The following is a 19,669-nucleotide window of genomic DNA, read 5'->3' as shown; positions in this document are numbered from 1 at the left end:
TGTAATCTGCCCCTAGTCTCAGATCAGTGAGCAGTCGATGGAAAATTGGGATAAGACAGTAGTAGAGTGACAAATATAAGAATTTATATCTCAATGGATTTGATACTATCATTAAGGTATATCTTCTTTTGAAGCATGTTAAATTTATGTTTATCAGTTTGTACATTCTTCTACTAAGTAGTTTTCACTTTATGTATATCTATTATAACTTTAGATTCATATATGAGTAGGATTTTTTTCAAAATAAAAAAATTAGTGAAGTTTGAACTATATGTTTATTTTTTTTAATTACTTACCGTATTGTACTTATTACATAATGATATGATGATTATACTAGTTTTTGAGGGTTTTAGGGTTTAGATATGGATTTGAATTATATGTGTTTATTTTTGTGATGGAAGTAATTAATGTATTATTTTTAAACTATGTACGATGTTTTAAATATTGTTTTATTGTTAAAGATGAATGTTGATTTGCTGATAAATGAATGAGTTTGTGAATGTTGAATATATCATGGTTTGTAATTATTGAATATATCATGAATGGTTTGTAATGTATCATGGTTTGTAAATGATGATGGTTTGTAAATGATGATGGTGTACGATGTTGAAGGTAATGAATGAATTTTTTAATGTTAAATTGAATCTAGATGTATGCCTGATTTAAATCTCACAATTAAAGAAATATTACTAAGTTTTAAGCTAAAATAGCAATAGAATTTTAATCCATTACTATTTTAGCAAAGAAAATAAGCTTCTATTAATCGGCTGTTAAATGTAATTAGTGGCTGAAATTTAAGTCACAAAATATAGTACTTAGGGCGTAGCACAGATGGTGGACGCATAATATCTTTGGCGTAATGGTCAGAGATCAATTCTCAGGAATTGATGATTTAGAATTTATCCCATCATGTATCTGACGTCTGTATACCTACATGTATCTCCCTTCATATCCATAAAATTAGTATTAAGTGGATTATTAATATAGTAGATCTATATTTCAATCGCAAAATATAATTTTTCGAATAGTGAATAACATGATTTGAATGAAGACTAGACTTTAGCAATTGAAGTTAAAAGACTTGGATTTTATTTTAAGTTATAGAAGAAGACTGAAATACATTTTCTCAAATAAAATAGCAAATGCTCTCGAAGACTTGGATTTTTCTATTTTTCCGTACAACTCCCCGTTGTAGAAAATAAACACTCATAAAATTACCAAAACAATAGCAAGGAATCAAAGATTTGCTCTCGTCATGCTGATGTCACTTTTGACCTGGTAGATTGAACCGGTCGGGTCGATGCACACTCCTGCCGGCAGTGAGGTTTCCAGTTTCAACCCAACGAGAAAAAAAACTGCCACGTCATCCAACCAAAACGAGCTTTCGGTCAAAAGATGCAACGGACTCCAGAAATCACTTTCCGATTACCCGTTTGATCAACGTTCGCTTCTGACACCTAAATTACCATTGGTACAATTAGCCAAAGTGGCATGGCCCCAAATGTCTGATCAATAGAAAGAGGGGTACATGTTGACTGTGAAGAACGGCGTGTGAGGAAGAATTTTGGCGCGGGGAAAACCAACTCCCACTATCCTACGACGGTCCGTGGCCGTCATCTTTTACTGACGGCGTTTATATATCACCTCTCATATCGAACGTACGATTTTGATCTAACGGTAAATGACGGACCTCCGTTATTTGAAGTAACGTTTAACCTTTTCGTTTTTCCCAACTCCCGAGCTACACTGCCTCCACGAAGCAGCAAATGAAATGTCTACCTTGCCCATGATGTAACTGCTCTGATCACCGTCTGATCGTAATCAGACCGACGAAATTGGATTAAATGCATCAAAAGGCGTGCATTGACGGGGTAGACGGTGTCTGTTTCAGACGCGGGAAGGAGATACCCTGCTTTCTGGCGCACGCTCGCTCCTTGACGACGAGATCAACTGAGGTGATGACTTTGCTGTTGGCAATGGTAATCTCTGACGATGATTCACCACTAGCTCTTTCGCTATGATCTGATCTTTTTCCTGTGTTTTTTTTTTTTTTGGGATAAGAAAGTCATCTTTTTGGGGTGTTAATTTTTGTGAGAATATAATTGCCATTTAATTGTATCATATATATGTCTTTTTTGTTCAGGTAGAAAGGACTCTGTAGTAGAGCAATTGAGGTTTGTAGTGTTTCTTTCTTCTCTTTTTTGTCGATGATCATGATCTCTTATGTAAGAAAATGAGTTCATTATTTCTTTTGTAGATAGTTTATACATGCTCTTTCTATTGGGTCTTATGTGTTTGATTTGTTTTTAGAATCTTACTTTTGCACGACATGGTGAATCATAATTGGTAGAAGACTGTGCCTGTAACAGGGGATGATCTCATAATGCCTCTACCAGTGTTCTTATATAGAGTTCAGTTTGCTTCTTTGTTTGTTTGTTTGTTATCATTTGTAAAGATGCTAATTGATGGAGAGAAGAAAATAGATCCATGTTTTGATATTGGAAATCTTTCAAACTGATTTGTTTAAAGAAGGCCATCTACCATGTTTCCCTCATTTTCTTTCCATTTTAGTTTATTGAAGCATCAAGATGGCATTCGGTGCATTAGTAAATGTAATCTAATGTTTGAAACTTATTTTATTACCTTTAAGGAACAATGAAAATAAGTTTCACTGTAGAATGATCTTTCTCAAGTAGATTTACTCTAGTAGCTGATACACGGATGAAATATTGGAGATAGAAAGAAGCACAGAATTTTCCTTGCAACCTCTATGTGAAGCTTGGTTTGTAACATACTTTCCTGTAGAACAACTTGGTCTCTTTTCCTATTTCTCTCATTATTCATTCTGCTGATCCTCACGGATATGTGGATAGAGCATTTGCCACTATCGATCAATTACCAGTGACCACTTGTGGTAACTTGGGCATTGTTATTTTCCAGCAAGCAAATGGATCCTCAGGGCATTGCTGTTGGGTTTATAGGACGATTTCACAAGCATAATTGATCCAAAGCATATGCATAGTTGATTTGTTCAATGTAGTACTTCTTAGCCTTTCCTTTTGTAGCAGTTATCCAACATTGGAGTATAAGTCCTGCATAATGATTTTCTTTGTTATCTAGCTGGCAGCAATGACTGTTAAAAAATGACTGAATGTGAACCAAGGATCATTGATGTGGATGATCCAATTAACTTCACTGGTATTTTCTCTGAAGAAAGTGAGCATATGTCGATATCTTCAGATAGCTTGTCTTCTTCTATCCTAAGCTCTGATGGGTCACAAGATGTTACGCGGTGCGATAGCTTTAGACTCTCACTGCAAAGTCAATTCTCCTCAATGCCATTGTCGACAATCCCCCTTGTTTCTTTAGACAAGGGAGATATTTCTGAGGGAAAATATGAGGAGGGACTACAAGCAGGTGTCGTCGGAGATGAAGGGAAAGAGATTTCAGTTGCCTGTCAAGAGGGTTGCAATTGTTACCAAATTGAGAATTCAGTGGGCAGCAGTATAAGTTCAGATACGTCATCATGGGATTTTGAAAGAATAGACATTTGCATATCTTCGTTGAATCTGGAGAGGAAGGATTCATCTGAGCTTGTACAGGGTGGAGAAACAGCACTCGACATCTTTGATTCTGATCTTCTCAGCCCTTCTTTCAGCGCCTTAAGTGCTGTGAGAGACTTTAAACCTTGGCCGTCGAGTAGACCCTTAGCATCTGTTGGTCAAGAGGATGAAGTCAGTTCGACAAGCACTGATTCAGATGAACCACTTTTTTGGCCACTCGACCACAGCTTGTACTACTTCCTGGACTTTGAGAAGTTCCTATGCCCATCTCCCTGTGGCAAGGAAGATAAAAGTGTCACGACTGCAAGAATTCCTTTGTCAAAGCTGGCTAAGTTGGGAATCCATCAGAACAGTCCACAAGCCAACAAGAAGGATGATCGAGGATTTAGAAGAAGGATCCCACTGAATTCTGCTACTAAATGTGATTCAAAAGTTCGGGGCAATGGAGCTCCAAAGACTACTTCGATGCCGTCTATGTTAGGCATATCTACAAGAACTACTTCTCCTCGTCATCCTTGCAATATCTCCAAGAGAAGAGGAAAGCCTCAGTTGAAGATAGAGGTGGCAAGGGAAGAAGACTATGATAGTAGTGAACCAGTGAATCTACTTTCAAAGGAAGCTGAGCTATTTGATTGCATGTTGGAAAGGGGATCAATTGAAGACTTAATTGGTTTAAACGAGTTCGACGGCCATGAAGGGATTGATGCTAATCTTGGGGAACAACTTACACTTCTTTTATCTCCTTGCGGAGGCCTAATTCCGCTGGACGCTGAGTTCATCAAAGGGCGGTAGGGGTCGTAAGTAACAAGCATGAACATTGCCATTGTTTAGATCATATAAGAACTGCCATGCAACATAATAAGGGAAAGTTCAACCAAGTTATCGATATTCAGTATTAATCTCAAGCTTGAATTGTTCCCTGAACACAGAAAGAATCTTTAACTGTCATGGTTTGAGGAGGACATGATGCAGGGAATGGTACTCAGTTAACTTAGTTCCTCAAAAGCATTACTGTATCTGAAGGGCTATATATTGAATTCATAATATCGACAAACTTATGTAAAATTCTCGGCCAAACGATGAGATCGATCAGTATTTGGCACCTGCTGAACTAAAAGTAGTGCTCAAAGTGAACTTACCTGTAATATTGTGTCCCAAGAGAGTTTGAACTTTTGTTGCACGTTTTTTTTGTTTTCTCAATAATTGGCTTAACTAATAATCTTTTGCCTATTGTTAAGAATCCTATTGAAATAGTTTAATCTTAAGACTCACCAATTCAATGAGTTATGTAGTTTGTGTTTAAAATATTTTTTTTTGTTCCCTTTTTGTGAATCGACTGGGGTATCAAGGGAAAACAACTCTAAAGTGTTGGAACTATATATAGTAGAGTCCCAGACGTATAGTCTATCTATAGAGTTATACTGAAATTATATACAAGCAATAAATTCGATATATTTTAAAAAGGGAGGTGTTTTATAAAAAGCTTAAAATTTATTAATTATTCGGTTTTCACTATAAAGGTGTTAATCAGGCTAAATAGCCAACGGCCTGAATGCATGATCCGTTTTGCCACGTGCCTGTAGGTCCCTGTGGTCCCCATATATATCTATAGATAGATGAAGAAACTGCCACCACTTGGCTCTGGTGGGGGTCCCACGTCGTTGCATAAAAGGAGAAATGAACATGATTAGCCTCTGATTTCTTCATTGTTTTCTCTATTTTTTCTTATTTATCTGAAGCCCGTTTGCTAAGAGTAAAAAATAAAATAAAAGGAATTAGAAACTGCATTAATAATGGAACAAATTATAGCATATTTAGACTCACTCGAATGATATCTAAGCTTCATAATACGATCTGGAACTGACCTAATCAGGAACCCACCAGTAGTGATATTTACACACATATATATACTAATTTACGTCCAGCTTCATATATAATACGATCAATAATTTATGTCCTTACTGACATAACGTGGCTGCATGCGCCATGCAGAGATGAAGAAACAGCTAGCTACTGATCTGCAGCTTGGCCATCCTGAAGGCCATACTTCGTGAGAACCAAAGCAAACTTATCTATACTTAGAGGCTGCAAACCAAACACATCCACGGTTACAGATTCAATTGATTTCCTTGTCTGTCAAAAATACTTAACTTCAAATATATACCTTCTCTACGAAGTCGTCAGCGCCGGCTTGAAGGAAAGAATCCTTGTCGGACTGCATGGCGTCGGCCGAGAGAGCTACGATGGGGGTCGTCACTCCCAGCGACCGCAGCTGCTTAGTGGCCTGTGAAATTCTCTGTGAAGATCATGCGTGTGTATAAGGAGTTGCATGCATGCATGCATGCATCCAGCAGTTTTAATTACCTGAGGGCCATCCATGACGAGCATTTCCCGATCCATGAGGATGAGATCGAAGACCCTGCCTTCCTTGACCAGCTCCACCGCCTTCTTCCCGTTCTCCGCCTCCTCCAAGGCAATCCCCTGCTCCTCCATCAGCTTCCTCACCACCATCTGCACGCACGCATGACGCACCCACCCAATATATAATATAATTAATTAATTATTAATCAGTTACTTCCGGTGCAAATGCAATTAATGAATTACTCGGTTGATGACGTTGTCGTCGACAAGGAGAGCTCTCCGGCCGCAGGAGGAGATCGCCAAGGCCGCCATCGGAGGAGGAGGGAAGCGAATTGGAGAGAGAGAGAGAAGAGAGCTAGATAGAGAGGAGAAGAGGAGGGCGCCGTGCATAGATATATAGTAACTAAAATAAATGTGCGTGGATTATATTCCTGCAGGATCGTGGGCGGGCCCGTGCGTGCCCGGGCGGCGTTGTGTCCCACGCGGGCAGCGCGCGCTGGTGCAGAGGCCGGTTATGGCAATCCAGCGACCATCCTACTGGCTACTGCTCGCTGCATTAATGCTCCCGCGGCGGTGCGGTCACCGCGCGCGAGCTGACCTGCCGCTCCGGTCGCCCCGGGATCGATATCGCTGACTAGCTAGAGCTTCCCTCTCCCGGGCCTAAACGTTGCCCGTGAGCAGTGGCGGTGAGGATACCGCTAGACGGCCGGCCGGCGGCTCCACTGACACGTTCGGTACCGTGCTAAAAGGAGAGGAGTGGGCTTACGATTAAAGGAGCCATTAGCAAATTTAGCAGGCACTCAACTACCAGTAATTAATTAAATCTATTTGCACCGCCACCTGTAGCCTGCCATTGCATCTCCTCCTTGTAATGGTTAAGATCGGAATCATTAACTGCCGCCGAATTTTTACTATCGAAAGGAATTACGTAAGCGTATCTACGCAGGCAGCCATAAGTAATTCGTGGCAGATAGAAGATCCGATCCATAGGTTCTTGGTTGGCAACGGCCCGCGTTGTGTGGCATTGAGCATGCATGACAACGAAGAGGGGTGGTTATGGCAAGACAAAGCGATCGACGATTCTGTATCGGAGTCAATCGAGTTGGAGAGTGAGAATTCTTAACAGGGTAGTTGAGGAAGTTGGTGTGTTTCGAGGACGAAGAGGGTGGAGTCGTTGATTGATTTCGACAAGGGATCCAATTATGCTTCATGGATGGCAATTGCAATGGCAATGGCAATGGCAAGGTGAAGAAGAGCATGCTATAAAGGATAGGAGATGAGAATTAATATCATACTGTACGTGAAGGAGGCAGAGGGAACATTATGATATACATGTTGCAGATTGTCATGATCTTCCTTAACGCCAGTGACTGGAACATTTCAATATTGTTTAAGCGTCTCCTATTCACGCATGTGAGATTTGCTGAAATGTTGAGCTTTCACGTAGGTGTCATTGAGTATTTTTTTTAATGATGGTTTTATAAAATTATAAGAGAGGTTATATTTTAATATATTTTAAAAAGATTTTAAATAAATTGATGGATTGCCTATCGCAAATAAGGAGTGAGGCAATTCAGTTTATATATATTAATTTATAAGAGAATTTTCTAATCAAATGAAATCAGTGAAGGCAATTATTTTTAATACAAAAGTCAACCAATTTGAAATCCGTATGCTTGCAAAATCAATCGAACCTTTCAAATCGGTTACATCTGATTTGGATTTCAATAGAAAATGAAAATAATAGTTTTTTAAAAAAAAATAATATGAATGTCATCCCGTGTTAAAATTATGATAAATATTCAATAAATAGATCTATTAAATTATTATGCTAATGCTAAATTATTTTTCAAAAAAAAACATGTAGAATTTAACTGTAGTCTCGGTAAAGATCGATATATTTCCAGAACTCGAGTGTACATTACAAGAAATCAGTAAAATAGCGATGAAATATTAGCGATGAAATAGTAGTTCGCTGCTAAATTGTATTATTAGCGATGAAATATAAGTTCATCACAAATTATAATATTTGAAAAATAATTTTTTTTTGAAAAATCAAATTATTAGCGACGAATTTTTAGTATTAGCGATGAATTAGGTTTTCATCGTTAATTTTTCTTCTGCGGGCCCAGTGACTTAATAAATATTAGCGGCAAAATTCTGAAATTTCACCACTAATACCCTATCTTAGCGACGAATGTTCCAAATTTGTCACTAAAATACGTGCATAACCATAGCTCCCGACGCTGTCGCGGTCACCCGCTGCTTCTCCTCCCCAGTGATCATCCGTTTCTTCTCCTCTATCGCGATCAGCTTTCTCCTTTGCTTCTCCTCTGCTGTGATCAGCTTTCTCCTCCACTTCTTCTCCGCCGCAACCCGCTCTTCTTCTCCTCAAACAACTCCAGATACTTGTTCCGATGAATCTTCCTTCTCTCCTACTCCGACTCTGGTGACTCCTGCAAAACTTAAATTAAACACGAGCTTAGATTGCTATCCGAGATACACCCAATGCTGTCTGATATTCTAGTCGCTTGTCACCGTGTTTCTTTCTTTTTTTCTTTTTTTCTTTTTTTCTTTTTTTTTTTTTGCTGCAATGCTCTATTCTGAGTCCTGCAATGCTCTTTAGATTGCTATCCGAGCTTAGATTGCTCTTTTATGAACTCAATGCGGTCTTGTCATGTAATTCAACTTTTATTGTACTTGGATAACTATAGTTTGTATGTACTTATTTTGCCTCGATGGATCATGTTTAAACTGTATAAATGTTTTCAAATGCGTGTTTAACCAATTGCTCTTGAACTTCTCTTGGAAGCTAAGTAGTGACAAATTGTGATTCTAGATAGCAAGCAGTAGAATTATTCAATCACTTCTCGCCCAATGCACTGATGATTGATTATATATATATATATATATATATATATATATATATATATGGAATCCATTGTTTGAACTTAATGAGCTTTCGTTATTTTAGATTATTTTGATGCTTAGATAATAATTTTAGAATTATTCTTCTTCTAGTATTTTCAAAATTGTAATCATAACTTTAGGGTTATTTTGATACTTAGATAATAATTTTATGGATATTTTGATATTTAGGTGATAATTTTAGGATTATTTTGATACTTAGATGATAATTTTTGATTTTTTAATATGATTAATTAATTTAAGTTATTTAATGTAAGTTGCTTAATTAATTTCATTGAAATTTATCATCAACCTTATGTATAAGAGCTATTTATTAAATAATATGATTTTTTTATATTTATTTAGGTTTTATAAATATAGATAAAAGTTGAATAATAATTAAGAATTAGATTAGTTCTGAATATATAAATAGGTTGAATTAGTGTTTGAAGGGGGCAGAGAATTATATGATAAATTTAAATTTATCCAAAATTTATTGTCCATATCGAATGTGTGACAATTTATTTAAATATGACTTTGATTATATTCGAGGACATCTTTATAAGGGGGTATTTGATAAATTATATAAAGTCTAAAACTTTCATTGAGAATCTGCTACATCATTTATTAATATAAATATTGTCAATGAAGAGGAACAAGATTATAATTTTGAAGAAGATGATTTTGAAGACATATTTACTGATTGTGTTAAATTGAGATAAGATTTAGTAGGTTAGAACGAAATAAAAATGTTCAACCAGTAACATGCAATTTAAGTATTTTCTCACAACAAATAAGAGTGTTTGGCAACCTACATAATTTGAAATTGTCTTTGACTTTGTATAAGAAAGCACACTGATGTATTCTCAACAATTGTAAAGTTGACTAATATTGGAAGTAAGTTTTTACATTATGTAATTTTATTGTTTATATTTCATTATGAAATTGTAATTTAAATATTTAATTATGTAGTGAATATCTACAATTTCTGTCACATGAAGTTCATTCAAATCAACTTCTATAATATCAGGAGAAATTTTCCACCATGGTTTAGGAATAAAATGATAAAATTAAAAAATTTAACAAATTCAAAAATCACAAACGAATTGTACTATTTAGCAATGAGACTTGATGTTGAAGTTCAACTATACGATGCATGCATTTTAAATAGTATTCAATACCATAGGAGGTCCCGTGATTCTCGCAGAACTACTCAAAATAGTGGAGTTAGTGTACCATCATCCGATGATGGTGATAATTTGGATTTCTTTGGAGTGTTGAAAGATATTATTCAACTGTTTTACTCTTTCAAGTATAAAGTATAATTATTCTGGTGTGAATTATTCCAATTGAATCAAAAAAAAATCAATAGTTGAAAAGTTCGGTCTTTTATATATTGACACTTATAAAACATGGTACGCTGATGATCCATTCATTTTGGTCAACCAAGCAAACTAATTTTATTATTTAAATGATATAAAGTGTGGATGTCTATGAAAGGTAGTACCAAAGGTTCAACACCGAGAAAAATAAGAAGTAACTGAAGTTGATTAAGTATCCGAAGAAATTAAATCCGGATATAATTTCAATATTGAGACTAACCAAGATATTTCATCTAATGAAGCTTAAATATGTCAAATGCACGAGTGGGCTAGGGATGTTCAAAATTTTCTTAATGCTGAAGATGGAGTTACTAAATTGATAGTGATGTAGATGATCAATTATCTATTTCAGAATATGATGATCTATGTTAATTTTTATTTACATGGTAATTATGTTTTTCTTTATTTTAATTCATCTATATCACATAAAGTTTCATTACTCATAGATACCTATATATGTTGATCTATATATCATGAATATGTGACAGTCCTACTACCCAAGAGGATTGAGCATCTACCAATTATGTAGACACCTAATGTTGATAGTTCTCATAATGGTTAGTTTTATTAGTTTATTATTTATTTAAGTATTTCATTTGTTAATTGTTAACACCTTTGCATTTACAGGTCGACTGTTATATAGGAAACACGCGGCACACATTTCGATCGACTAAGACGCCAGATCAATGAATGGGGTAAATTATTCATTATTTTTTGTCAGAGTGATGGACATCCGATTGGCCTAAATGTGATTTCATTTATGACCGAGTTAGGTCTATCAGTAAAGAAGTTTGCTCCCTTACAAGCTAAAAGTTGGAAGCACACCCCCACTGATAATAACAGGATGATATATGATAGATCAGTAAGTACAAGTAATTCAACATATTTATAACCACTCCTTTATTACTAACACATACAAAATAAATTTTTTTTTCAAATTGTTTTTGATATCAATTTTCAGGAGAGTTCGTAATCAATAAAAAAGAGACTGACCTATTAATGAATGCAAGGTATAGAGACAATAGATCTAAAATGCATAGTCATTATAAGAAGTTATTACACCTTCCTCCTGTTGAGCGCCGACAACAGATGTCGATCGAGTTTTGTGACATAAGATGACTGGGACTATTGTGCTCTATTTGAATCAGAGATATTTTTGATACCTCATTCTATAACAAATATATTTTTGATATAAATATATAATTATTTGTTTTCTAACTAATTTTTAATTTATACAAAATTTTGTGTTGTAGAAACGATATGCAACAAATGCTGAAAATCGAGGGAAACTCTCATATAATTATCGCGAAGGTTTTAAATCATTCATTCAATATAGTTATGACAATGTAAGTGCTAATTAATTTTATAGTTATCATATATTGTTAATTAAAATATTAACACATTAATTTTTTCAGAGCGATCAATCACAAAAAAAAGATCATATTACTATCTTCAAAAGGGTGAATTGGGCAGATGGTCAAAACTGCATACATATGTTATGACCTTATTTAGTGAACTTGTTTTTAACTTGCATAATTACCTTTTATGATATCTTTAACATGTTTGTTATTTCTAGAATGATATGATGAAACATGATGAGTATGTTTAAACACAAGAAAATATAAAAAATAATATTGATACAGTTCAAGTTGCAGATATAGTTTGTGATCAGATCTACAATACTTGTTCTGTTATTTACTTGTCATGTTTGTCACAATTTGATATACTTTAAATTCTTTATTCATATATCAAAACTTCTTTATTTATAAATTTTTTCCTTTTGGAGGAAAATGACTTAACGTAAGATTACTATAGCGTTGGTAGTTATCTTCCATGTATTTCTTTTTTGAAAGAACAAAGTTGACGTCTAGTATGACATTGGTAGTTATCTATCTTTGTATTTCTCTATGAAAGATAGTTGGCATCTATTGGTACTTATGAAACCTTGTATTTCTTTATGATTCTAGCTTTGTCATTGATTTCAAAGTTCATATAGTGACAATGTGTATTTAGTATCAGCTCACAATGATTCACAGATTCGCTTTGAGTTCTTGTTCATATATCTATCTTGGTTGTTCCATCTTGGTCATTTTCATAACTTGGTATTTTTATTGTCAAACTACATTAAGTCCTCAGTACTCATTCTAAATATATCTGAGGATTTGGAAGTGGGTCAAAGCCAGTTAGGTCCACTTATGTCACCTCATCTATATTAACTAATGCACCATGAGTGAAATGCTAGAATCCACCAACGGCTAGTAGACATAGAAGAAAAGCTGACAAACACCCAAGTTCAATTAGCAAGTACTCAAGATGAGTTGACATTAATGCAAATTCTGAACCGGTTGGCACCTGGAGCATTACAATCCTTGATCCATAATTCATCTGCAGCTCCACCTCCTCTTTAATCTTAGACTTTGATGTTGTGAGAACTTTTGGTAGAGTTGTGAATTTGGATGTTAACTTGATGTTGTGAACTTTATTTGTTGTGTTACTACTTATTGTTGTGAACTTGATGATGTAAGATTTGTGAACTTGTTAGAGTTGTATGAGTTACTTGTTAGACTTGTTAGAGTTGTATGAGTTTGAATGTTATTAGAGTTGTACATGTTTTGTGAACTTGATGATGTTAAAGTATGAGTTGTGTATGAGTTTGCTTATCATTTTGTAAATCTATATACAGGATATTAATGTAAATAAAAAACGTTTTTTTATCATTAAATATGGTTAGCGGCGAATTTGGCCAAGTTCATTGCTAATCCTTATCTGTTAGCGATAATTAGGACCAAAATCGTCACTAAGCCTAACTATTAGTGATGAATTAGGCCAAAATTTGTCGCTACGTCTAACTGTTAGCGGCAAATTTGATCAAATTTCTCGCTAAGAATTCACTATTAGTGACGAAATTGGCTCAAATTCATCGCTAACAACCATACCACATCAAAACCTATCGTGCCATCCAACATTTTTCAGAAATCAATTAGCGACGATTTTAGCTAAACCCATCGCTAATTACAACAAATGTTAGTGACGATTTAGCAATATTTTGTCGCTAATCCAGGTGTCTTTTAGCGGCGACTATGTTTGTGTTAGCAACGTATTATGATACGTTGGTAATATTAGCAAAGAAATATTACAAATTGTCGCTAAATATCGTTTACGACAAGCTTATAGCGACGATATTAACGACAAATATTTATCGCTGCTATTTTACTTTAGCGACGAAAATACATGACTTAGCAACGAAAAATTTCGTCGCCAAAAAACATTTTTCTTGTAGTGGTAGTACTAAATATGCAAGAATTCACATTACAGGATCCGACTGTAACGTATCGGCAAGAACCGCTACATCTCCATGAGAACTTAGGTATAGTGTTAAATAAACAAGAGTTCTCATACCATAGATTGAATAAAAATAAATATGATAGAAAAACTAATAGTCTAATATTTGAAGCATTGAACATAGGAACTCTCACTGGTAAATCAATGGAGGTAATAGATATGATGATTAACAGAATAATTAGTATTTTATGTGTATAAGAGATAAAATGGATATGCGAGAATGCAAAGATGATAGAGAACTCGGGTTTTAAGTTATGGTACACAAATAAAAAAAGTAAAGAAAAAAATGCGGAGGATATTGTTGTAGATAATTCGTTAAAAGCTGAAGTTGTAGGAGTAGTTAAAATAGAAGATAGAATTATAACCCTTAAATAATAGTGACAAAAGAAAATATAAACATAACTTACGTATATACACCGCAAATATAATTAGATGAAACTACCAAATCAAAATTTTGGGACGACTTAGATGAAGTATTACACAACATTCCGCCAAATGAAATAATTTTAATAAGAGATCTAAATGAGCATGTTAGAGTGAAAATAAGAAATATGAAAGTATACATGGGGGCTGCGGGTTTGGAATGAGAAATGAAGAAAGAAAAAACTATATTAGATTCTAACATAGTATATGACCTTATATTAACTAATATATTTTTTAAGAAAAGAGAAAAATATTTAGTTACGTTCAAAAGTGGAAATAATAAATTGTAAATTGACTTTCTTATGGTTAGGAGAAGGATAGAAAGATTTGTAAAAATTGTAAGGTTATCCCTGAAGAAAGCTTAACTACCAAGCATAGGTTAATAGTGTTGGATATACGCTTCAAACATAATATCAATAGAAAGAAAATATATACAACTCCTATAATTAAGTGATAGAAGTTAAAAAGATATGAAGCAAAATATATTTAAGGAGAAGGTAGAGAGGTACAAGCATTAGGTGAAATATATGGTAACTCTAATATGACATAGGATAAGATGGTATCAAAGTTGAAAATTATAAAATACCGTAAACAAATAATAATAAAATAATAAAGTTTTATGGACGAATAACATTAAGGGAATTTTTAGAAATTTTCTGAAAAATTAATTGGAGCTCGTATGACGAATTTACGAGGATGAATTAATAGGCTCGTAGAAAGCCTGTTTGGATATCCCATTTAAGTTAGGAGTTGATTAAGATAATAAACTTATGTTTTCTATTAAAAACCTAGATTTTCTTTCTCTTTTATTTCCTCGTTTCTTTTCTTCCCTTCGCCGATTCTTTTCTTCCTGCTTCCCGATCCAGCAACCGTCGCATCCCTTCCTCCTGATCTTCGCAAGCAAGACATCGGCGACCTCCCTCTCCCTCTCATGTCGCCACTAATCCCTCTCCGACCATCAGCAAAAAGGTTACTGGTTTCCCTCTTCTTGCGAACCCTAAGCGAATCCATTCACCATCGCCGTCGCCCGTGCTGCAAAATCAAGCCAGCCACCGCTCGAGAACCCTCATCATCGCGCTATCTTGATCACCCGACGGATCGACGTCGCTGATTTGTCGCGCCACCGGTAAGTTCACTGCCGCCCTACCGTGGCCACTTCCCGATGCCCTAATGTCGTCGCCGCCCCTCTACCCCGATTCACCACAGGCAACCGAATCTGAGCGCTTTCTCCACCCTTGATCTCTCCCTCTGCTCCGAAGTGAGGCTCCCGACAGAGTTGCTATCCTGGCCAGGATCCTTGCGGGTGTTATTGATCTGAACAGAATTTAGAGGTCAATTGAGGGTAAGATCTCTTATGTAATGGCTATGGAGTTAGATTTGGGTCTAATGCTCAGTTGTAAATGCATTGATGGTGTTTTAGGGTATTGATTTGGGAAATCAGCAACTCCACCTTACTCCGACAACAGGTTCCGACAGTAAGACCCTCCAGCCAAGTTCCCGATAGCAAGCTTTTCTAGTTGTGAGTCCTCAGCGGAGTAACTTGCTACCGACGATCACATTGGAGGTAACTACTTATTACTAGTGGATGATTTGGATGTATATCTATGGTTAATGTTGGTTTTGGGGCATTGGATTGGTTGGACAACAGCTTCACTTGGTCCTAACCACTGTTACCGATAGAAGGATGCTCCGGTCGCGAGGCAACAGTAGTGTGCACTAGAATTGGGTGAGTTTTAGAGTTGATTTTATCCCTGCTTTAGATTTGGTAAATGATTCATGATGCTTAATAAATTAAGGTGTTAAGAGATAATGGATGGATTTAATGAAGATAATTAGAATTCCTAATTGAATTAGGAAGTTGGTTTAGCTATTATATACATATTGGAGTAGCTAAATTTATGTTTGATTTGTAGGGCTTCGATTCGAGAAGAGTGTCTCGACGTTAGATTGTTCAGCGCGATCTACAGTTAAAGGTGGGTATTTCTTGACTTATCTTTTATGATATTGTCACTTTGATACGCATAATAAATTATAGCTAGTAACAATGATCATGCTTATATTTGCCCTTGGTATGTCGCTATTTAATACCTATTGTATGTTCTGATTGTTGCTTATTATGTATCCATGTTTATATCTCTTGACTATTGTCATGTGTACCTTAGTTCCTAGAGGAAGTGACATACTAGACTTCACTGAGTATAGGACTAGTTTTCCGGATTTAATTATTTGGCATATGTACTTAGATCTGTGATACTTAGGTCGTGGTATGATTTATTTTCCTATTTGGTACATATTATGTGGAGGTAATTATGGTTAGGATTTACATGCTTAGTGTCATGCATCATCTTGCATGATTGCATGCTGTGCGATTATCGGTTCCATTATTGTTGAGCACATCGCCAGTTACATGATCTGCACACAACTACTCATGGGTCAGTGGTATATCAGGCAAGGTGTATAGCAGTTTGCTCTGTTAAGCTCCGTTGGTTCGCTCATGGGTAGTGATGACGCAGCATGGTAGCCGGCAGGGATCCCTCCTCTGGACTGTCTCAGGGAGATGAGAGCATTGCGCTCCCCCACTCTGTTTGGAGTAGGAGGATAAGTGTACTCCGACAACATCCTGTCCACTCGATCACTCAGGAGTAATAATAGCAGAGTGCACAGTTGTCATAGCCCTACCCACTCGGTCTCACCATCGCGTGTGAGATGTCTGGCTGGCGTCAGGGGTGACACATGTCATTTTTGCATCATATGCATTGATTTCATTTATTGTTTGTGATTGTTGTACTTTGTCTGCTGCATTTTGATGGTTGCATATGATTGGCATGCATACAGGAGACATATATATCTGGTCTGACGACCCTTACATCTGGATAGGCGATTCTGGTGAGTACAGTTCTTCTTCTGTTATCTTTTCAATTTGCATTTCTTATTATTAATCAGAAAACTATACTCCATGATTATTACTGATAATTATATCTGACTAGGCATGTCAGCTTGATATCCGTTAAGTTCTTTGAACTGACACCGTTGAGCTATTTCTATTTCAGGTAGCAGGTAGATTTTTGGAGTCGCTTGGAGTATCCTGTCTGCCGATTCCCACATCACATCTGAAGACTTGTTTCTATTTTTCATTTATACTTTATTTGGTCTATGTTTTTGGTTTACTTAGCAATGTAAATTTAGGTTTTGGTTTCGGAGTGTTATTATATGGTACTTTTGTTTGATTGTTGTGTTGTGTAAGCCTAGCCGGCTAGCAGTCTTGTTTTTGGTATTTTGATCCAGTCAAGTGAGCTGTTAGATATATATATAACTGTGTGATTGTATTTGTTGTTGTTATAGCCGAATGGACTGAATATAAACTGCGTGGTTGTGTATATATTCCAGTCGTGTGTAGGGGTGAGCATTCGGTTAATTCGGTCCATAAATTAACCGAATTAACCGAAAATCGATTTAGTGTTGACTAACCAAATCAAATCAAAGTTTTACTAAAACTGAATTATAGTTATTTCAGTTAACACTGAATTAACTAAATTTGTTTAAAATAACAATAAAAAGAATTTATACAAAATTAATATCAAATTAACCGAATGTTCACCCCTAGCCGTGTGTAGCTGATGTATATTTGTGGATGTAGAAATGATTCAGATTGTCACTAGTACAAGGGAGATGCTATAAGATTTTTCTCTGGCTGGGACTCCTCGGGGCGTGATAATTTATTTGGTATCAGAGCCACAGGTTTACGATGCCTACTTTCTTGTATTTTGGATTTCGTGTTTTTATTTTCTCGATATGATTTTTTTGGATTTTGGGACCCGGCAGTAGTAGGACATCTCCAAGCTATAGGAGGTATGTTAGTATATTGTTATCATACATTTTTGTTAGTATATGCATTGCTGACTATGATAGTTATGACATGTATTAGTACTCTTTGTTAGTACATGTCTAGTTGTTATAGCATATATTATATGTATTGGGTCAACCACTGATCATGGTCAACCTTAATAGAGATCAAGGATTACAATCTCAGGTGATTTTTCATATCATACCACTGGTAGTTTTAGCTTCTTTTACTACTAGTTGGTTAGGAGTTGGAGGCACATACCAATTCCTGTTATTATTAGCTGAGTAATAGAAGTAGAGTACCGATTTAACTTAGTTAGTTTCGTCAGTAGATAATTAATTTACTCTTGTTTGATCAATCAGTAGAAGACTGATTTACGCTTGTCGACTTGGGTAGTCGTGGATCGATTTACCTTAGTTGCTTGTAGAGGATTAATGTACTCTTGTTAGATTTAGTTAGTAGATGATCGATCTAATTTTTGGCTGGTCCGATCAGCAGGGGATCGACTTACTCTATTTTATAGAGATGTTGATCTTGAAGTTACTCGTGCTTAGTTAGATATTGTAAGCACATTTGAGTACATGACTTGTATCGACGTGGAAAAGACTGAATTAGCCGCATGTCATTGTCGGCTTGGTCAGTCTATAGAGAATCGATGTATCATATTCCATGAGGGCTTTAATCTTAGACTGTATGTACCTAGTTAGATAACTTAGAAGGTACATTTGGCTAGATGACCCCCACTGATGTAAGAAGCTGTAGAGCTAATTGCTTAACACTTAGGAGATATAACTGTTACCAATGTGTTAGTTGATTAACACCTATGAGATCCACTATTCCGAATGGAAATATCATATGATGATCTATGAGGGGTAGAATGTCAATTGGCAGATATTTTGACTAGCTATTTAGTTATAGTGTTTCTCTATCTTGTGTGCATTGCTCGCCTCTAGAGGTTACTGAACCTCAGGTAGAGCAACCGTAGCATGAAGTACTGCAACACAATGGTTAGATGATTCAACTAATATTGTCTCTATCAAGTAGCTTAAGGCATTGATCACGTGATCATGTACAAAGGTCTTGAGGTCTATATGTCAAATCAGATAGTGTTCGACCTTTTGTCGACATTTGACGAAGGATATTTACAGTCACGACTATGAGAGTTCTAGAAATACACTGTTGATAGGTAGACTCCTAGTTAGGAGGTTGAGTGAACCATTAGATATAGTCTCTATAGTGGTACGACATAGATGTGCAATGTTAAACCATGGCGAGTATTTCTTTCTTGGCCTATATTTGTTTGTTTGAACTTAGAGCATGGTTATTACTGGATGATTAGGCTGTCATACCTTGGATTATCTATGATTATTATTTTTCCTGCTTGATACTTATGCTTGATTTTTTAGGTATACCACTAACCCATGAGAGTAGGTAACATAGGGTTTTGTCTGATTGATTGGGTTAATATGTTGATTATGCATATCTATGTTGTGTGTACACATGATTCGTATGTATTATAGGTTTCTTGTGGATTATACATATGTGGTTAGGTGTACGTGTCTGATTGTATTATTGGAGGTATCTTGTCGATTTAATCTGTATTGTGATATGTGTACATGTGTTTGGTGTATTATGGGAGGTATCTTGTTGATTATATATGTTCTGTGTGTACCCTCGTGTCTATTATAATTTGTTGGAAGTATTACGTTGATTATACTCTTGACATATGTGTATATATGTTATGTGAGTATTGTTTGAGGCGTATTGTCGATTATACCTATATTGATATTAACTGTGTGGTTGTGTATATATTCCAGCCGTGTGTGGCTGATGTATATATGTGGATG

The 19,669-nt window shown here is 35.7% G+C and overlaps 2 protein-coding genes across 6 annotated transcripts; one reads left to right on the top strand and one right to left on the bottom strand.

Annotated features, from left to right (window-relative positions):
• Positions 1–1,892: 1,892 nt before the first annotated feature.
• Positions 1,893–4,770, top strand: LOC122002361. 5 transcript variants are annotated; one of them, XM_042557506.1, is made up of 4 exons: positions 1,910–1,979; positions 2,144–2,174; positions 2,941–3,036; positions 3,121–4,770. In XM_042557506.1, the coding sequence occupies exon 4, from the start codon at positions 3,144–3,146 to the stop codon at positions 4,353–4,355; it is 1,212 nt and encodes a 403-aa protein (XP_042413440.1). In that variant the 5' UTR covers positions 1,910–1,979; positions 2,144–2,174; positions 2,941–3,036; positions 3,121–3,143; the 3' UTR covers positions 4,356–4,770. The 5 variants fall into 5 exon arrangements, with proteins under 5 accessions (XP_042413438.1, XP_042413437.1, XP_042413441.1 ...); XM_042557503.1 differs by lacking the exon at positions 2,941–3,036 and having other exon boundaries at positions 1,901–1,979; XM_042557504.1 differs by having other exon boundaries at positions 1,893–1,979; positions 2,144–4,770.
• An 803-nt stretch (positions 4,771–5,573) lies between these two features.
• Positions 5,574–6,236, bottom strand: LOC121999688 (two-component response regulator ORR41-like). The gene is made up of 4 exons (XM_042554334.1): positions 6,168–6,236; positions 5,928–6,074; positions 5,728–5,847; positions 5,574–5,648 (listed from the first exon to the last, which is right to left on the bottom strand). Exons 1-4 carry the CDS (start codon positions 6,234–6,236, stop codon positions 5,574–5,576), a joined length of 411 nt encoding a protein of 136 aa, XP_042410268.1.
• Positions 6,237–19,669: the final 13,433 nt, after the last annotated feature.

The sequence above is a fragment of the Zingiber officinale genome, chromosome 7A (genome assembly GCF_018446385.1).
Source record: "Zingiber officinale cultivar Zhangliang chromosome 7A, Zo_v1.1, whole genome shotgun sequence".
NCBI classification, from domain to species: Eukaryota; Viridiplantae; Streptophyta; class Magnoliopsida; order Zingiberales; family Zingiberaceae; genus Zingiber; species Zingiber officinale.
This window is presented reverse-complemented; position numbering and strand designations above follow the sequence as displayed.

Coding starts and splice junctions, on each gene's coding strand:
- LOC122002361 (XM_042557504.1), top strand. CDS start 3,144: ATGACTGAATGTGAACCAAGGATCATTGATGTGGATGATCCAATTAAC.
- LOC121999688 (XM_042554334.1), bottom strand. CDS start 6,236: ATGGCGGCCTTGGCGATCTCCTCCTGCGGCCGGAGAGCTCTCCTTGTC. Junction 6,075..6,167: donor ACGACAACGTCATCAACCGA/GTAATTCATTAA, acceptor GCGTGCGTGCAG/ATGGTGGTGAGGAAGCTGAT. Junction 5,848..5,927: donor TCGTCATGGATGGCCCTCAG/GTAATTAAAACT, acceptor AGAATTTCACAG/GCCACTAAGCAGCTGCGGTC.